Source organism: Podarcis cretensis (genome assembly GCF_951804945.1).
Source record: "Podarcis cretensis genome assembly, chromosome: 12".
Taxonomy (NCBI): Eukaryota; Metazoa; Chordata; class Lepidosauria; order Squamata; family Lacertidae; genus Podarcis; species Podarcis cretensis.
The window spans coordinates 33,803,051-33,822,847 of NC_137181.1; the positions used below are offsets into that span (position 1 = coordinate 33,803,051).

Genomic DNA, 19,797 nt, shown 5'->3' on the forward strand with positions numbered 1-19,797 from the left:
AGGTCTCATTACAATAACTTATCAACCCTGGTTCATCATAAAATGCAAATGAAGCCATTACTGTGAAACACAATTGTCGTTCAGAACGTGAGAAATTTGGAACACTAACATGAATCGCAATTCTGGGTGTGCTCAAGATCACAAGCACACTGCAGAGCTCTCCTGCTGCTGGTCACATTGGCTCAAGAGTACTATACCTTTCGTGTTCTGGGTCATAGCCACTTGCTTAAATAAAGGTTCAGAGCTTAATTAGGTTTATCAGAGGGAGGGGTTTTTTGCCACTATCTTGATTTACTTAAAATCAGGTTGGTTACAATTGCATTTATACAGCGACTCTTGGTAGAGTACATCAAGGGAGAAGGAATGTTTGTGCAGGAGAGAGAAGGAACCATGTGTCGCATGATTTCACAAGTCCTCTCCCTAAATGTCTAGTTTATTCTACATCTCTGTTACATGACAATACTGAAAAGCTTTTTCTGACTAAAGTAGCAGACAGTGCATTTTTAAACATGGCAAATGTCACAATTCCTTTCCCCAAACCTACAGTGAACTGTGGCCACAGGTACCTATGATGTAAAACTGCCATCAATAGTGTTTTCCAAATTTTACAAATAGCAACACAAGGCTTACTTTGCTTTTGATTTTAATTCCACAAATCTTAGAATTAAGCACTTACATAAAGGGGTTATGTTCTCATTAACAACAACAATATATAAAAGCTTGTTATTGTTAATGAGAGCTTAAACTCCTTATGTATTTTGCAACAGTAGAGAATAATACAGGGGGAGGGGGGGAGGATCAAAGCTTGAAACGTTAAGACAAAACAGCAAACAGTAAATTACGCTTTAAATCTCCAGATATCCAAACTAATCTCAGTATTTGTCTAGGAATGATGTCAAGGACTCAAAGACACCAGGTCATGAAATCCACCCAGTGCTAAGGCAAATTTACCACCCCCCTACAAAAACATACAACCCCCCCACACACACACACACTACACAGAAGTTTCCCCTTAGCTAATGAGTACAAAAAGTACAAAAGTATTTTTCCCTCAGTAATCATGCTGCTTGCAAGCTTTGAAAGGCTTTGAAAAAACCAGCAAAGCTATTTTGCATTTTGAGTATGACTCAGGGCAAGCCTTGCGTACATGTCCTCTTTCCTTCTCTTACTTAAAGTGGAAATAAAGGAGATTAGAAACCTCCATATCTGTTTGCAGCAAATGATAGGTTACAGCTTGGTCTGGGATCCTAGTTTTCTTTAACCATAGTTTGTTGAGTTTGGATTAAAGAGCAAACTGTGGTTTGCTGCCAAAAAAAAAAAAAAAAGGAATGGAAGCTTCTAATCCCCTCCCTCATAAATGGAGAAGGGATAAGCAGAGTAGGGACTATGCAAATTAAAAATTCATGCCTGTTCCTATCACTGCATTTTATAATTGACTGGAATGGTTAACATATATTTTAGCCCTGATAAAGAGTTCTGCTCAAAATTCATAGAGCATTTGACTCTTTTTGGAGGGGGTGGGGAACCATTTATTAAATATTTATGTCCTCCTTTACATCCACAAGTGCATTTCCTCAAGGGTGCAGGACATGTTCTTTCAAAATATGAATTTACATTAAATATAATGTAAATATAATACAGAAAGACTTTAATTTCTCAAGTTCTAAAAACCAGGGAGCAAGCAAGAGTAGTGATATACGTTCCTTAATTGAGGAAACTACAATTCAATTCTAGATCTTGCTTGATGCTTCTGCAGTTCTGTGCCAGTTCTGTGCTATCTGTTTCTGGTTACATACATCAACCATGTATGGGGCAAAGACCATAAGTCAAACAGTAATCATCGTCTGCCCCTTCCCCCCACCCTCCACTTCAACCAGAACAACCACAGTCTACCTGGTGATAATTCAGAGCATAATCTAAGCATGTAGAATGACTGAATATAAACCATACATATTTTATAGTTGGCTTGTTTAGCAACTAACAACTGCTTCAGACCATAGTTTAGCATTACATGTAAACCAGCTCTTTTAGTAAGACCTTTTGAAGTCGACCCACAACAAGGAATGCAAAAACAATCCAGACAAGGTATTATTTAGCCAGTTTATTCTCTTACATTTTAAACCCAGTTTTCTTCCATCTTGCATGCCACCTTGGGCTCTATGTGGTACTCTGGCAGACACCGATCCATGGGCTAGCCAGAAACAGACCTCCTTAGCTTCAGTAAGATGGTAGCTTTAGGCACCTTCAGGTTATACTCATGTACTTATGGGGGAAACGTGTTGTATTGGCTATCTACAACTTCAACACATATCTACAATTGGCTATCTACAACTTCAACACAACTTCAATAGATATATGAGACAGATGTGATCCAATGAAAACACTAATAAGTCCTTCAGTTCCTTGGGATAACAGTCAGAAAGTCCAAGCCGCTTCAAAAGGGGCTAACCACATTTAGGACATAATTTCTACCTGATCTATCACCAGAAATAATGTAAAGTGGAAATTGGTCAGAGGCATAACATATTCAAATAAATGTGATACAGCCCAGTATGCTCATTATTTTAGCCCCAAGGAGACAAGAAATAAGAACATATGTGTACTCAATATATACTAGCTTGAAAGTTCTCCTATTTCAGCATCCCACAAAAAAATCTTACTACAGCAAATGTCACATAATATCATGGCTATAGTCTGATTTACAATTAAATTATTTTTCGAAACTTACTTGTTGCAAAGGTTCATCAATTATATAAGCTCCAGTCAACCTCCTATCAATCTTAATAGGCTTGCTTTCCTGTTTCATTTCTTCTATGCACTTTGGGAGAGAATGGACACTTAAATCAATGCATTAAAAAATTAAATTCTGACACATGCTTATGGTTTACAATGCAAAAAGGATTCAGCAAAGGACACACCTACTGGATTTTGTACTTCTGCTTTGTCTATCAGCAACCCTTTGTGTGAGGATACCATATTTAAAAACCACATGGAAGTGCTGTTAAGGATAGCCATGATCAAAATCCACTGAGATTACAGAGCTTGTAGCAGGTCCAGTGTTAAACAGTGTGTTAATGTAGTATAGTTTTCATCAATACATTCAGACAGACACAAAAACAGATATATATCTAAGCATATTTTAATCAAACTGCAGGAGGACCCGACATTCAAGATTAAGTTTTAGGCAACAGCTTCTAGCTAATCCACTAAAGAGAGCTTCGTTGTTCATACCTTGTCTATCTTAGCAACTTAGAATCTAAACCAAAGGCGGCAAGCTTCCCACATGTACTACAAGCACAAGCTTTACTTCGCTTTTCAGTCTAAGACTATGAAAGTCCAATTAAGTCAGCTGAAGAAGCAGATGTATCAACTTAAAAAAGATGAAAGGTCTGGAATGGTGATCCTGCCAGGACAGACAGCAAAAACCACTTTGGGGCTAATTTGCAGAAAATATACATAAAATAAAATATTAGAAAAAGAGAGAAAGCTAAACTAAGTGATATGCAAGATGTAATGCTGCATTTAATGTATCTGGGTTTGTTCGTTGCTTTAAAAATAGCAGCTGTACTGCTCTCCAATCTGGATTAGACCAGATTGAAATAAAGCACTAAACTCCTCTCCACATGACCCACAGTCCCAAACCTGATCTACCCTGACAGAAATGCTATCACGCATTTCATGCATCATCTTGTTGAAGTTTCAGAGAGAAATCACATGAGAGAAAAAGTCATTTGGGAGTTCACACACATCATCATGTTATTCTGTTTATAAAGTACTTCACGATTCTTACTTTATTTATGACTTCATTTTCAGTATAACCAAAATTGATATATCAACCATCAGCAGAAGTTGCTTAATAACAAAGGTTGGGGGGGTGTTCTTTAAATTGCCTATAATACCTTTTCTTTGGTTGCTAACTTGAAAAGGAAATGTGGCAGATAGCATGAGCACAATAAAGTTTGACTTGCGGAGAATAAATTGCGAAAAATAATGCCAGTATATTTTGCTTACCTTAGTAATACCAAACGATGTTGGAGGAAGATAGGAGTGTTCACACCGTTCAAGGTACGTCTCTGAGTTGTTTTTCCCAAACAAGAGTGTTACCACAAAGCCCCTAGAAGAATGAAACTATATTGTAAGTTTCAAACAGTGAGATAAGCTACTAACTTTCTAAATAAAAAATAGCCAAAACTTCTTGCCCAAGCCTCCACCTACTCAGTGCTAAATGAATGTTGTTTAAATACTGCAAAAATATTTGTATTAAACAAACTTATTTTTTGGAACACAAATCCTGCTTAACATCTTTGAATTAACTTCATTCTTGTGAATTTACCAATTCATCCATAGCAAAAGTTAATACAATATGGTATTAACTTATGGTAAGTTATTCACATTTACGTTTTGCTCCTCTCTTTCCAGGCACACCTCTATGCTTAAAAGCTCTAAAGCAGCCCCCCTCCCCCCCCCGCCTGGAGTTTCCCCTGTGAAAACCTGCTCAATTGGAGCAAACATTAATTTGGGTTTTCTGCAGATTGACATTTGCTCCGACTGAATTTAAAGACTGGATTTTGCAGACAAAGCTCTGGAGCAGCAGCAACAACAAAAAGGCCGCTTGGATACAGAGCTTTTAAGTGAAGACTGTGCCTGGAAGGAATGGAAGTGTGGATAAGCCCTAAGTTGAGTTGCAGCATTCACAGAAACAAATGGGTTTATAGGAATAGATGAAAATAAAACAGAGAAATTATTTATGCATTTAAAGTGATTTCACTTTAACCTGTCTTGAAGTAAGCCTTGGGTGAATATGGGTTGTACATTTTCATAATAGTTAATTTGTCCTTGACTGAACTCTTCAACTGAGGCCTCCATACAGTCAAGGTCTGGTTGAATTTTATCTCATAATGGGTATAACAATGTGCTATCAAAAAACTTGCAGGTACAGTGAAATAATTTACTTAAATATGCTTGATTATCTTGAAAAGAAGCAGAAAGGATGAATAATATTGCCAAACAGATGAATAATAATAACAAGGTTCTTTATCAATGTTCCGTCTTTGCAGACATCAAGAAGCTGGGGACCTATTTAAGTAACGTCTTGCTGACTACAATCTCTTTTTGTTTGATCCTTTTTAAAGGGAACATATTTATCAAAATAGTTCTAGTTACACTGCATCGTTCTTAAGTACAATGCTTTCTTTACATATATCAAACACACACAAAATAGCATACTTACCCACCCACGAAGCAGAGAATATAAAATGCAAAGTAAAATATAGCGAATGGTCCAAATGTTATTAGAAAAAGCACGACGCCAAGGCTTCCCCATCCCCATATGGAAAGACTGGTCTGGAATACAATAAGACACAAAACAAGCAATGGTTACATTTTGTATCAGAAACAGTAATAGCCAAATCTCTCCTTACACTTTTGCTACTTAACAAAACCATGTTTCCTTTCTACTGAAATAAATAGATGACAGATAGAGGAAGCCAATTTAGAATAGCTAGGCTTACTTTAACTAGGTCTAGTAGCAGTTATACATAGCTAGTACTGAGAATGAGGGGGTAAGGGGAAGGGTGCATGTTACAGTAGCTTCCTCCCAAACCCTAAACTCCCTTTTTTTAGGGGTGAGTTGAGTCAGACACACATGGAACAGAGAGGCATGTTGGCCCCAGACTTCTTCTAATGCACATTTTAAGCACACACACCCCTCAGACAAACATGTGGCTTTACACAGAAATAAATTCTCTTGAAATTATTGAGACTTCAGTTCCAAGTTATGTTTCAGGAGCAAGGTAGAACACATTCATATGAACGGAATGTATTTTTATTTTAATAACTACAATATGGTTTGCTTTTACGACGAAGAACTGATGATCACTGAGATTCACTGATAAACAATTAACTCAGATACATTAATGCCGAATAAGGTAATCCACAAATGGATATGCAGCCCCTAAGCCTGCCATAGGAGGTGGTCTGAAAAAAAGCTGACCGAATCGCCACAGAACAACCAATCACACAGTCGTGATATTTGTCAACAGCTTTCAGCCAGGGGGGTACCATGGGCACAATTATGTTGCTTCTTAAAGGGAAACAAAATTTACTGTGGCCACAACTTACTTTTAAACTATTCTTAACATCCAAAATTTGCAACCATGGTTAGAAGTCAGTTATGGTTTGCAAAAAAACAAAATCAAAACCCAAACCCCAGCACTGGTGACCTAAACAATAAATATTGCTAGCTTCCAAACTGAAAGTAAAAAAGAAATGCCTTTGTAAGAAAGAAAGAAGGATGAAGAAAAGAAAAAGGAAGAGAGAGAGAGAGAGAGAGAGAGAGAGAGAGCCAGACAAGTAGATGGCCAGAGAGGAGGGGGAACAATACAAGTCCATGAGATGCTCCTATGATCTTCCCTAAAGGGGTAGGCCTTATTTTTCTTTTTATTATTTATATTGTACTGTCTGTATACACAGAGCTTTATAAAGACAGGTTTGACTGGTCTCTACCTTAGAAGCAAGACAGAAGGGAAACATCAGAGGAACCAGGGGAAAACAGAGGGAATGGTAAATGGGAAGAATGTGTGATTACTTCAGTTACACATACTTTAGCTTAGGGCCAAACCAGATGTGACATTAACTGTGTGAAAGGAATCAATGTGCACACTTTGTATTAGGTACTTGGCAGCAGTGGCTTAAACACACTCTCCTCACTCTCCGAGTCTCCACCATCCCAAACCAGCCCAGGCTCCGCTCAGCAAGTGCTGTTTACACTATACAGCATATGCACTTTGGCTGTAATATCACATCAAGTTTGACCCTCATTTAGAGCAAGGTACATGGACCAGGAGAATGTTCAAAAATATTATACTAGGGAAGGGGGTTAAATTGTTCATTCTTGAGGAATCAGGAACTAGCCAGAGATATAACATTACTGGTGCAAAAAACCTAGTTCTAGAATATAGTTGACCAGTTGTGCACACAGGGTAGTGCTTGTTAAACCTTTTTCAGCCCAAGGGGCCATTCCTTCATGGACAACCTTCTGGGGGCCACATGCCAGTGAAGGGTGTGGCCACAGACAATGGATGTGACTTTTACCTGTATATAAGAATCCCAAGGGCTAGAAGGCCTGGATACTCTCATTTGGTCCCCTGGCCACATGTTCCCTACTCTGTGCTAAAGGTTGAACTTGGTCAGGTCAGTTGAACTTGGTTAGAGTATCATTAAATGCTAGTTAATTCTTCCACCAATATCACTGGGCTCAAAGACCTTTAATTTGGCACCATTATTTCATTAGTGTGTGAGAAAATGCTGCAATATAAAACATAGTTATGACTGCTATACAGAATTCTGTACAGACTTCTCTTCCCTTCTCCTTCCCTCTTTTCAAATGCAATCCCTGAGGGGAAGGGGGTGGGGTGAAAGCAAAACTCCAAGTCTTTTGATGCATCAGAGGTTTATCTAGGTTAGTTATGTCACTTAAGAGTTAGGATGCCAGCAGCAGCACAGCCTTTACTGTAAGAGATGTTTATGCTGCCAGTGTGCTTACTTAGCCTTAATATCATTTTGCAAGGATTTGTAAGATATACATCTTACAATATCCCAAAGCAAACAGATTCCTCAGAACTGTGGTGTGCATGAAAACCATATATCTCTCTCTTTTTCTTTTTCTTTTTTTTAAGAAAATAGGAATATGAGCACCTAGGGACTTCAGTACACTTTAATGCTTACTAATTAAAATAATTACCGTACGTTCACTGGTAAATGTCAACACTACCTTCTCTACACAAGGTGCGTGTGGGCAGTATGGTTGTTTTTCTTACTTTTTTTAAAAAATAGTCCTTTTAACAGCAAGAGAGAACCTGGCTCTGCATTAAACAGAATCATAGAATCAAAGAGTTTGAAGGGACCCTAGGACTAATCTAGTCTAACCCACTGCAATGTAAACACACACAGCAAAATTCCAAGACTGGGGGCAATGCAGAAAGGATCCGGGATAATCTCATAATGTTTGAGAATAAGGAAAGAGAAACAAACTTCTGCTGGAACTTCTGGGCAAATTTCACCATGCTATTTCACTGAATAGTGCCTGGCTTCCCCAGTAGCAAAAGTAGGATCAAGTTGCTCCTAGAAAGAAAGCTAGAGCAATCAGTCTTTTTTTCTGCAAGACAGATAACTGAACTGTGAGTGATAGAGCTTATTTAGATGGAGCCAGCTCACTAAAAATAGAGCACACGAATCTATAAATAATTTCATGCAAAGCACAACAGAAACCATTAATTGTGCTACTGTAGGATGTGAAACTTGCCACATATGAAAATGAAGACGAAAGATGTTCCATATAGTTTTACTAACACATAAATGGGGGTGGGAGATATCTACAGCAGAATTGTCTTCATCATGATTGACTTTATTCCAACCACTAGGTGCCCAGGCTACTGCAGCTTTTCATTTTTCCAGGAACACTGTCGACTCGTGGAACTCACTACCCGTTGCCTAAATTGCTTCATTATGTAAGAAAGACAGCATTGCTTATCAAAGGGTGATGATCCCAACCTCATAGTATAGCCTAGGTCCTAGCCTCTTTCCCTCAAATATAGAGCCTCAGTGTCTGGATTCAGTTATTTCAGGCTACAGTACGCAAATGCATTTTCTCTGCACACAGCATATGAAGGAGAAGATATATTCTGACTATGATTTTGCTCCCCATGCTCAGGAGATATATATGAGAAAGAAACAGTCAAGCACTAATTCTACCATCTTAGCTGAAATAGTACAGTGAAACAAAAGCAACATAGCACAATATGTACTTCTGCTCCCAATATGCACACATTAGCTTCAGGCACTGAGACAATCCTGAAGGTCTGGTCACTAGACTGAATGCACAACATAAACACAGCAGCATCTGTCGTCCCTGCTATACCAGATCTTACCACATAGCCATAAATCAAATTGGACCACAGAAAAAGCAAAGAGAAAAGGTTAGTGCGTACATACTCTTGCGAAGACCACAACAGAGAACATTTGAACTTAGACTAATCCTTTTCACTTCCAAGCCAAGAGATAAAGATCACTCAGGTGCAGTTTATTGGTTAAGTAGATTATTTCTATTTTGAGTTTTACTAGTGTCACATTACTAAAAGTGTGGTTTCAAAACACACGTCACAATGCTACCAAAGTTAAGTACCTTATATCTACACTGAAAAACATGTTGAACTCTCCTGCTGAAATCACTGGAGCTTACAAATGGTTCATTCATAGATATAGATATATAGCTATAATATCACCATTCATCTATAATCCCAGGGCAGTTTATAAAACCCCCTGAAAGTTAAAATCAGCTAAAAGCCATAACATTATAAAAGCAACATCATTAAAAGTGCCACTTAAAAGCTCAGGAAAAAGAAAATTACTTTTCCTGGTGCTAAAAGAATAATAAAGTGAGAGTCAGTGCATTCAGTATAGCAAAGAATAATGCAATCATAATCCCCAGTCCCCGTTAATAATGTGACAGCTTTTTTTATGAACAAACTGTAGTTTCCAAACAGTATTCAAAAGTAGCCCCAGGTTTAGAACATTATATTGGTCTAACCTGCAAGTTATCAGAGCATGGATAACTGAGGCCAGGCAATCTCTGATCACATAGGCTGGTCCCTTACCTTTCCCGCCCCGACCTGGCCACAGTGATCCATGCAACGGTCACCTCCAGGTTTGATTACTGTAATTTGCTCTACGCAGGGCTGCCCTTGAAGCTGTCTCAGAAACTCCAGCGGGTGCAGAATGTTGCAGCGAGGCTCCCCATCTGCCATAGGAGCATATTCACCCAGTGCTTTTCCAGCTGCATTGGCTCCTGGTGGAGTACAGGGTCAGATTTAAGGTGCTGGTTTTGACCTTTAAAGCCCTTCACGGCCTAGGACCCTCGTACCTACGGGACCGCCTCTCCCGGTATGCCCCACGGAGAACCTCAAGGTCCATAAATAGCAACACCCTAGTGGTCCCGGGCCCTAAGGAAGTTAGATTAGCTTCAACCAGAGCCAGGACCTTTTCAACTCTGGCTCCGGCCTGGTGGAACGCTCTGCCTCATGAGACCAGGGCCCTGCAGGATCTGATTTCTTTCCGCAGGGCCTGTAAGACAGAGTTGTTCCGCCTGGCCTTTGGTTTGGAGCCAATTTGATTCCCTTTCCCTCTTTCTTTTTTCTTTTCCTTTCTCCTCCTGCGACGAGGCTACATTTTAATATTTTAATGTTTGAATATTTTAATGTTGTATTTTAATTTTGTTTTTAAATTGTATTCATTCAACTTATTTTTATTATTGCTTGTTAGCCTTGAGCCCGGCCTTGGCTGGGGAGGGTGGGGTATAAATAAAAATTATTATTATTATTATTATTAATCTAGCTGCAGCCCTAAACTGGTAAAACACAGGCCTTGCTCTTTAAAAGCAGAGCAGGAGGGGCATGTCAAGTGTTGGGACAATGCCTTTGCTTAGAACTTTGCTTAAGAACTGTTGCACTGTATATCCTGTACTTGGTGGTGATACTGTTTGCTGATGTTATCAATAAAGCTTTTGGGATTTGCTTAGCCAACCATCTTTCGTTTGAGGGTGGGAGCCTGGACATCAACAATCCTGTTTGTTAAATTCATTTGTATTGACTCTAGAAGCAATTTGTTCTAAATCTTGCAAGCTTTTCTTCATTCTGGTAGAGAAGACTACTGTAGGAGCAATATTTACCAATAGCCTACTGTAGAGTTCAGATCTAATCTACGCCCATGACCACTAGCTGACCCCTCATAATTCTAGACCAGAAGCAGAAGAAATGGGTGGTCATAACAATGGCTCTTTCTGCAGACCACTTGGGAGAGTGGGGTACCTTTCATTCTTTACTAAAACACATAATCAAGTAAAATCAGTTGCTAAACAGCTAACTTCTTCAAGTTTATACATAAGATAATGGGAACTTAACTGTGGCAATCAATCAGTTCCTCTTAATATTATAACAATATTTTCTATCATTACCTCTTAGTCTGCTGGGGACAGGGAGCAAGAGAACACTTCCTCCCTTTCACCAAAGATCCTGGAATAACATCTAGAGACAAAATGCAACTCATTTCCACAGTCCAAACTACAATATACACTTTATAAGTGCTCAACTTTCTCCATCTAGATTGCAAGCAACTCCAAAAACATATTTTAAAACCCCATGTTTCATAATCATTCATATAGTAATTTGGAAACAGTACTAAAACAAAAAAAATTAATGAGGAACTAGCCTATTCAATTTTAAGATCTTATTCTTTGTTATAGGTTATCTTTGTTATCTTCCCTTTATTCAAAAAGAAAAGGCAACAAGTGAAGGAGTACTTTGGAATCCATGTATGGTTTACCATTTAAATTGATTATTCCCAGAGGGAAGTAAAATCTGTTTATCAACAATAAACAGGAGATAGTACACTATAGGGAACTAAGGGATATTTTGGGGAAATGCTAACACATTTTGTCCAAGGCTGGAAATGACAGATGGATCTTGAACAAGCTGGGACTCCAGCAAGAGTAAAATACTCAGAAAACAGGACATTTTACAATGTTGGTCTAGAACTGAACATAAAAAGAATAGCCCTGTTGGATCTAGCCAATGGCTCTTCCTAGTCCAGCATCCCTGTTCTCAAAGTGGCCAACCAGATGCCCATAGGAGGCCCGCAAGCAGAACTTGAGCACAAAGGCACTCTCCCCACCTGCCATTTCCAAAAACTGGCATTAAAAGTGATGTACGCCTCTCAGTAACATGTCACTTTGTTTTATGCCCTGCAGCTGCAGAAAAATAATTTTGTTTCCTGGTAGATTCTTCTCACCTTCACACAGAGTATACTATGCAGGTATGACGTGGGCCCAAATAAATTGCTTTTTACTAGCTGGCTGAAGAAGGAACCAGTGTTTTCTTAAACTTGTAGGCACAGAACACAAACATCTTATTCCCAAAACTATGGTAACAATGTTGACCATTGACTTTTGCACATACCTGCATTCCAATTAAACTTTTTATCAGAAAAAGTTTCTATCTCATTCTCCTTCCATCTCAAGAATTATTGAAGTGCTTGTAAGTCACCGAGTCAAACAATCCAGATTAATGGTTTAAGGTGGCTTCTTACAACGTAGCATTCTTTGACACAGGAATGCTTCTAGAAAATTCCCACAGAAGCAGTTCATTTGGGGAAAAAACATTTTGTTAGAATTGGACATCTCCATAGATCCACCTCCTCCCCAAAAGATTGAGAGATCCAGAATACTAATCTTGCATTCTATTTTTAAATCTGTCTTTCACAGAAAACAGCATGGCTGATTAATTTTAACAACTTGCATGTTGGGTTGTACTCTTTCCTGCTGACATGGGGACAGTATCAGGAGATATTTAAAACATCCGAAGGTGCAAATATGTACAAAACTGGTTGTGACATGTACAATGAGTTATATTTCTCAAGAGATGTGTTAAAATTATGAACAACTTTTGAACTTATAATAAACACAGACACTAAGGCACATGCCTGCATATTTCAAGGATCACCAGTACTGCATAAATGTATTTGACTCTTAAAGCCCTGTAATAGAACTTTAATCACTAGAGAATTCCCAAATAAGGCCAGTAGAGCTAGAGATAAATATTCATCTTTCTCTTTTCCTCCTCCTGTCCATAGCCAAAATAAGGAAAGACATTAAAAACCAAGGGCATGATTCAAACAAATGAAAGCACTTTTAATTCCCATTGATTTCAACATACTATCAATTGGCTTAAAATCTCCCACTGAATTTCGGGAATTCAAATGTGCTTAATTTTGGTTGGTTGGTTGCATTGAGTCCTATCTGCCAAGTTCACTGCATTTCTTTTATTAGACTGCTAACATACCATTTTTATAACAACCTTAAAAAGAAATTCCACAATATTGCCATTTTCCTAGCATTAAACAGGTGCATCATTAAAAAGTACTTCATTGTTCAGCTGTCTTCATAATCTTTCACTTCTCTAACTAAGAACTGGTGATTATGGGCTGGCAGGCAACAAGTTCATTGTTTATTATGACAATTGGAATTGCCTTGTTCTGTTCCTGTAAGAATCTCATTGTTACAATGTAAACAGTTCAGGTCAAGGACTATTATGATCTATTAAAATAAGAGGAAGAAATAATAGTGGCTTTGAAATCTTTCACCTTCAAGGAACACTGAACACTGACTGCCAAATAAGTCATGAATGTCAGACACAGATGCATTGCACGTGGCAGAGGATCCTATAGCATAATCAGCTTATTTAGAGTAGTGGCCATGCTTTCCCTGTAGCTTCACATGAACGTATTTTATTGCATACACAGCACTCCTTCTGCAACTGTACTTCAGAAAAGCTTGTCTGTCATTATTATTCTCCCATTGAGGGACACCTGACAAGCCTTTAAGAAATCTTAAAACATAGATTGATTGATTGATTGATTGAATGAATGAATGTGTGTGCGTGCGTGCATGCATGCATGCGTGCACACGTAGGGGTAAATACATTACCACGGCAAATAGTTCATGTCATGCTGCTTCCAATACTGTATCATCCAAAGTGGCATCCACAAACAAACTCACTCACCAAGGGGGAAAGCCCCTGGTCTTCTTGCAAAGTCCTTCAGCAGTTCCCAAGTACAGTTTGAAGAACAGAATGAATAGCAGGATTTTCCACCTCTGTACACTTACCAGAGGGACTGAGAAAGGAAGAGTTTCCTCTCAATACATGCAGCAGTTTGGAGAAGATAAGAAACATCAGGGAGAAAAAAGAAAGGGCAGTAGACAAATGGTGTTTGAAGGTGGGGAAGAGGACTATGCTGGACTGCATTAAGGTGCCTCTTCTCATTCTATGAACAAGTAAACAATCTGGATCCAATAGAAATCCATGAATGGAAATTTGTTAGTACAAACCGACTTGTGAATTCCCCTCCACAGTACATGCTGAGATATTTTAACTCAAAATCCTAATCAAAGTTTTATAGAATAAGTCCTGCTAAACACAATGGATTTTCAAGAACTGTGTTTAGAACCAGGATGGAAAACCGCAAATCAGATTACAGTAGTATGATATAGTTCAGAGCAATGGGCATGGACGAGGAAGACCCCATAGCTGTTTTTAAAAAGGATGGTAATGTATTTCATTGCTGAGTTGCTGAAAAAAATTACCATATACCAAGGACCAGCCTGTGAAATAGCGATGATTTATTCATTACTTATTATCATCTATTTTTACAACCATGTCTTGCTTTTAATTACTGGTTAACTTCATATGCTGTAATTATATAAAGGTCTTGTTTTATTTCTTTGCATTCAAACTTCCTTAACATAGTAATTACTTGATTTTAAAATTCTATGAAATTCTGATTAAGCATAGTGTTCGAATAAAAGCTGAATTTTCAGTTATTTGCTCAAATTATTTTTCTTTCAAGCTGAATTGCAGTATTGAATTTTCTGTTTGACATTTACATTAAAACAAAGATAAATAATTAAAAGAAAAATATTTTCAATTTTGGTGTGATGATTAGGGGTTCCACCAATTCTGCTCTTTGTGAAATAACAAGAGGATAATAGCATTTAGACTGACAACCTAGTCTGATGTATATTAATTAGGCTGCAATCATTGTATAAACTCTTGAACTCAATAGGACTTACTTCTAGTAGACATGTGTTACATTATTGGAAACAATACATGAAGGTGGTAGCCTGGGTTAGGTTTTGCAAAAGTATGAGATATTCTATAAAAATAAAAATAATGGCTTCATGAAGTCTAACATCTTCACTTCATGTTAACTATGTTTAAAAACATTTCTTTGAATGCATAAATAATGTGTTTTAACTGTCTTGTTCAATGCTGACCAAGATGAGAACAGAAGAACCCCAACAGTATCAGTGAGTCAGCGACAAGAGAAAAACAACAACACTGCCATAACATGCAGCCCACCTGCTTTTTCCACCAACTGCTGCTGTTTCATCAGCAAACTGACATGAAGTGCAGCCAGACTGGGACTGATTAGAAGCTAAAACCAAACACCTTCCAGGTGGAGCTCACTAAAACTGATCTGGCTGTGGGAGGAAACTTGTGGGCTGATCCTGTTGAGGAAACAGCAAAGGGAGTTAACCCTTTATGGAGTCATTTGGGGGATATCATGGGGACAGGGCACACACCCCATTCTCCACAAGCTGGTGGATGGTTTACTAGAGTAGCTCATAGTGGGACTCGGAGAATTATATAGTGCTTCATTCAATGATAGTGCAAGTGAACATACTTCAGTTCTTTCTGGTGAGTGGCAGGGTTGAACTTATGTGAGACATAAATTAGGACTCCAAATATTTTGTGAATATCTTGAGTTTTAAGGTAAATTATAAACTGCAGTTGTGTACTATAGGCAGTGCTTTTTTCTGGGGCGATGCAGACCCCTAAACATTTTGTGAATCTAAGTTTGGCCTCATTGAGGGACAGTATTTCAACATGAGTAGGAAAATGAGAGTACCCGTAAACACATTTTTTTAGGGGGGGGGGGGAAAGCACTGACTATAAGTTTGGTACACTTTTGAAGGTTTAAATGTTTTTACTAGCTTAAAAGTTTATTACACTATTTAAAAGTTTATTACACTATTTATTATTTTGGTTATTAAAACTGTTTTCTGCAACTATTACTATTGCTTTGCATATACAGTTGTACCTCTGCTTACGTTTGGATACGTAAACTTCGGGTTGCGAATGCAGCAAACCCGGAAGTGTATACTTCCGGGTTTCACTGCGCACATGCACAGAAGCCTTCTGCACATGTGTGCAGAAGCGCTGAATTGCACTGCAAATGTGAGCAGAAGAGTGCCTGCAGTTACGAAGTTTTCGGGATGCAGCCGGGCCTCCGGAACAGAGGTACCACTGTATTGATGCTGAGCACTTTAAGTACCTTGCTCATATGACACAATTTAATAATTCTATTTGCATTTTTTATATGTACCAATGTGATTCACTGCATTATAGCTGTTTTTGTTAATTGAATATTTAGTATTATGTGCCTGCATGAGCTGAAAATGAGACTAGGGTGCCTTTACTGGTAGTGAATAGGAGGTATGTCACAGTATGGCATTAGGAAACTCTGGACAAATTAAGAAAAGGGATGGCAGAAGTAGCATCTGCTTCCGTGGCCAGGCTGCTCCCCCCCATCATCTTTGTTCTGCATGTTTAGATACCAGTTGAATATATTTTTGTTTATGCAGACTTTTACAAACTGAGGTTAGTCTGCTTTAATACAGCTGAAGATAGTGGTATATTGTGTTTAATGGTTCTGAGTTTTGCTGATGTTACAGTATATTGATTATTGCTAGGTTTTATTTAGAATACTTATTCCCCACCCCCTATTTTATTGTACATTGCCCTGGGCTCCCTTGGGAGGAAGGGCAATCTAGAAATGTAACAAATAATTCATCCCAATACAGTTGATGACGATTTCAGGTGGGGATTCCATTCCCAGCCCCTGCGTGCCTCGCCCCTGTCCTAGTCACTGTCTGTATACATTATTTTGCATCTTACACTGAATTTTATCGGCCACTAAGCTGCTTGTTTGCCCACTGGGCTCTTTGGAGCTGTTCAATCAGGTTGAGATATTACTGCACTGGGTGATTTTGTCAACCAGGTTTATTGATACCTGAACCCAAATGTCTTTTGAACATCTCCAGGTAGGACTATGAAAGTCACTGCTTCGCAGGGTAGACAACATTAAGCTAGATGGACCAGTAGTGAGACTTAGCATAAAGCAGCTTCCTATGTTCCTATGATTGCAGACTGACCTGGCATAATTACCGAGACCTAAATTGATGAACTGCCCTACTGTGACCCAGCTGTATCTATCTGGCTATCTGGTATAACACCAGTCTAGACCAGAAGGGCGAGGAGGATCAATAAGAGTTGTTGGGCAAAAAACCCTCGTGGTCCCTTCCAACTCTTATGATTCGATTCAATTTGATTGTCTCTCTCTCTAATATGATGAATTCCTCTCAGGGTGAATTCTTTTCCCGATAGAGATTAAGCATGCTCAGTGTTGACAGAATGCAGAATCTGTCCTGGGCTGCTCTGAGGAATTCCCCATCCCTGAAGGCAGCCTTCCCAAGCTACTTCCCTGACTGTTGCGCCTGCTAGCTGCAACTGATAAGAGTTGAAGTCCAACAACATCTGGAGGACACCAGCTTGAGGAAGGCTGCTTCCTTTGGGTTTTTTCCTACAGATTTTATAGAATCACTGTGTTTTAATTGAGGGTGCTAGCTGTGGTGCTGCCACAATACTACCTTTTCTCTTCCATAAGAAAACAAGAGTGAGAGTAGGACGCAGTCAATAATCTGCAATATGCTTGCATTAGCAAATTAGGAATTAGGGTGGATATTTATAGATTGCTAAGATTTTCTGCACATTGTCAGGAAGAAAGCAATTTAAATCATATGCATACACAGTAAAGTACATATTAAAGCTCAATTCATAAATTCCACTTCCTGTGATCTGAGCAAGGGGAGACAATGAATTATGACACATGCAACATACCTCAAATTCAAAAACAGGGATTCAGCCAACTGTATCCCATAGTTACTTCCAAATCAAGGGTCATGGAAATTCTACATTCCAACTCCAAAATACATCAAGCAAAGAGATTCAAGTTCCAAAACTAAATGTGTGCTTAAGATTCTAAGCTTAGACTACAAACCTGTGCATAGGTCCTACTTATTTGGCAGTACCACTGAACTCACCAACATGTACTTCTGAAAGCACATACTGAGAACTGCACTTTTAGCATGTCAGCTAAGCTCACCCTTGATGTCTGGGATAAAGGAGAGCTCAAGATTACAAAACCTTATATTGTTTCTATGTAGCTGCTTTTCAGTTATGATCTAATTCTACCTATGCCCACAACATAGAATTAATTAAACTTCAAACCTGTTGTCTTCCAAATAAAGACATCTGAGTCAACTAAATTTAAGCAATTAACATAAAGACAAAGTGAACAGTGCTATGCATAACAAAGCATTATATTGCTCCAAATGATACTGACCTTCATCTAAACACTACATTACCATTTATGTTGTCTATTATGGCATTTACCTTGTGACATCAAACTTCTATTATTTAAATACTATACCATTAGATGAAATAGTGCTGTTGCTATCATGGACAAGTGAAACAGCAACATAAAGCTAATGCTGAAACAACTCCTACTAGGCAAGTAAGAAATACAGGACCTCAAACTGGTAACTAGGTATCACACCCATGGGTGATTAGTGTTATCATGATGCTCTATTATTTAGAAATCATTTCAGCAATATAGGTTACTAACTCCCATGATGTACCTGCAGTAATATACAAACAGGTTCAATATACAGTGGTACCTCAGGATGCGAACGGGATCCGTTCCGGAGCCCCATTCGCATCCTGAATAGAACGTAAGACGCGACAGCGCATCTGCAGGTCGCGTTTCGCCGCTTCCGCGCATGTGCGTGACGTCATTTTTACTCCATTACTTTGGAGTCGCCGCAGAGCGCAACCCGAAAATACTTATCCTGAAGCATATTTATCCCGAGATATGACTGTATAAAGGTTTTTCCCCATTACAACTACAAGCAAAGTTCATTAAGACAGAGACAAGCAAAGACAGATTGATCTGTGGATTATTTGCATTGCAGAGGCATGTTTTCTGGTTCCCAATTATTTAACAACTACAACACATACAAAAACCCCCCAAAATAATTGTCAATGAGACTGTTATAATTTCCTGATCTGTGGTAACTCAGGTGTATATTTGTACTTATATATGCAAGTTCTTCTAGTTCACAGTTCATTGGGTTTAGTACGTAATTGGGCCCATCATCCAGCTGGGTCCCTTTGGTGAACCTCAGCATTCCTGCAAAAAACAAAACAGATCTCACCACCCTGAAGTCTGTCCATGTCTGCATTAAACAAAAATAGAAGCTTGTGAAGATGAGACTTGTGCCTCATTATTTCAAGTTGACATAATATTTTAATCTACAAAAATAGAATCAGCCTATTAAAAGTTCTAGAATTACACTGAAAAGAGATTTGAAACGTTACTCAATTTTTTTTATTATTAACAAGAACAATGACTTTAGAATATGGAAGGCATGTTGAGATGACTACCTACCAAAGTTGGGTGAGAAAAGCAACTAGAGCATTTGAATTAATAATGATGGAAGATGTACTGATAACAGGGAAGATGTACTGATAATCATATTGCTTTGTCCATCTCCTTTTAGTTTTTCACTGTTCCAAGATCCCCATTTAGAACTCTTCACCACCACTTTCTCCTGAAACAAAACTAGATACTATAGGCAACATATTTCGAGCCATCTGCATCACTAATGAACATTTTATAAGGGTCAACCTTCCCATCTTAAAGTGCTTTGTTAAAAGCCAAACATTGATGTAAGCATCACAACAGACACCTATAAGCACTCGCCTAGTAGCCAGGAATTCCATGGAAGGAAAGTGTCCAGAATTACCTGGTCATCCTGTGATCAGCTGTTTAAAAGTTCACTTGACCTGATATCATTTAATAATGTATTGTGACTATTGAGGAAATACTGTTTTGAGAAGTTCTTTTCTCAGGATTGATGTACATTTTTGGTACATGTCAGACAGTGAGAAGGTTTCATGGAAGGACCCCATCCCTCCTCCAGCAGCACACTTTGTCTCTGTACCAGAGAAGAATGGAAGTCTACTCTTTTACAATCCGAAGCAGACTCACAGATCACTCGTCCCTCCT

The 19,797-nt window shown here is 38.6% G+C and overlaps 1 protein-coding gene and 1 long non-coding RNA gene across 4 annotated transcripts in view; both read right to left on the bottom strand.

Annotated features, from left to right (window-relative positions):
- LOC307199859 overlaps positions 1 to 19,797 on the bottom strand; it is a 531,299-nt gene that overhangs the window by 202,964 nt on the left and 308,538 nt on the right. The gene's annotated exons all lie outside the window — the stretch shown is intronic.
- SNX13 (sorting nexin 13) overlaps positions 1 to 19,797 on the bottom strand; it is a 63,383-nt gene that overhangs the window by 36,021 nt on the left and 7,565 nt on the right. For all 3 annotated transcript variants that reach the window (XM_079947896.1, XM_079947897.1, XM_079947898.1), the window contains 3 exons: positions 5,231 to 5,343; positions 4,012 to 4,114; positions 2,729 to 2,818 (listed from right to left, as the gene is read on the bottom strand). In XM_079947896.1, the coding sequence (XP_079804022.1) occupies positions 2,729 to 2,818; positions 4,012 to 4,114; positions 5,231 to 5,343 (306 nt within the window). Of the gene's footprint in view, positions 1 to 2,728; positions 2,819 to 4,011; positions 4,115 to 5,230; positions 5,344 to 19,797 lie in introns of those variants that run through there.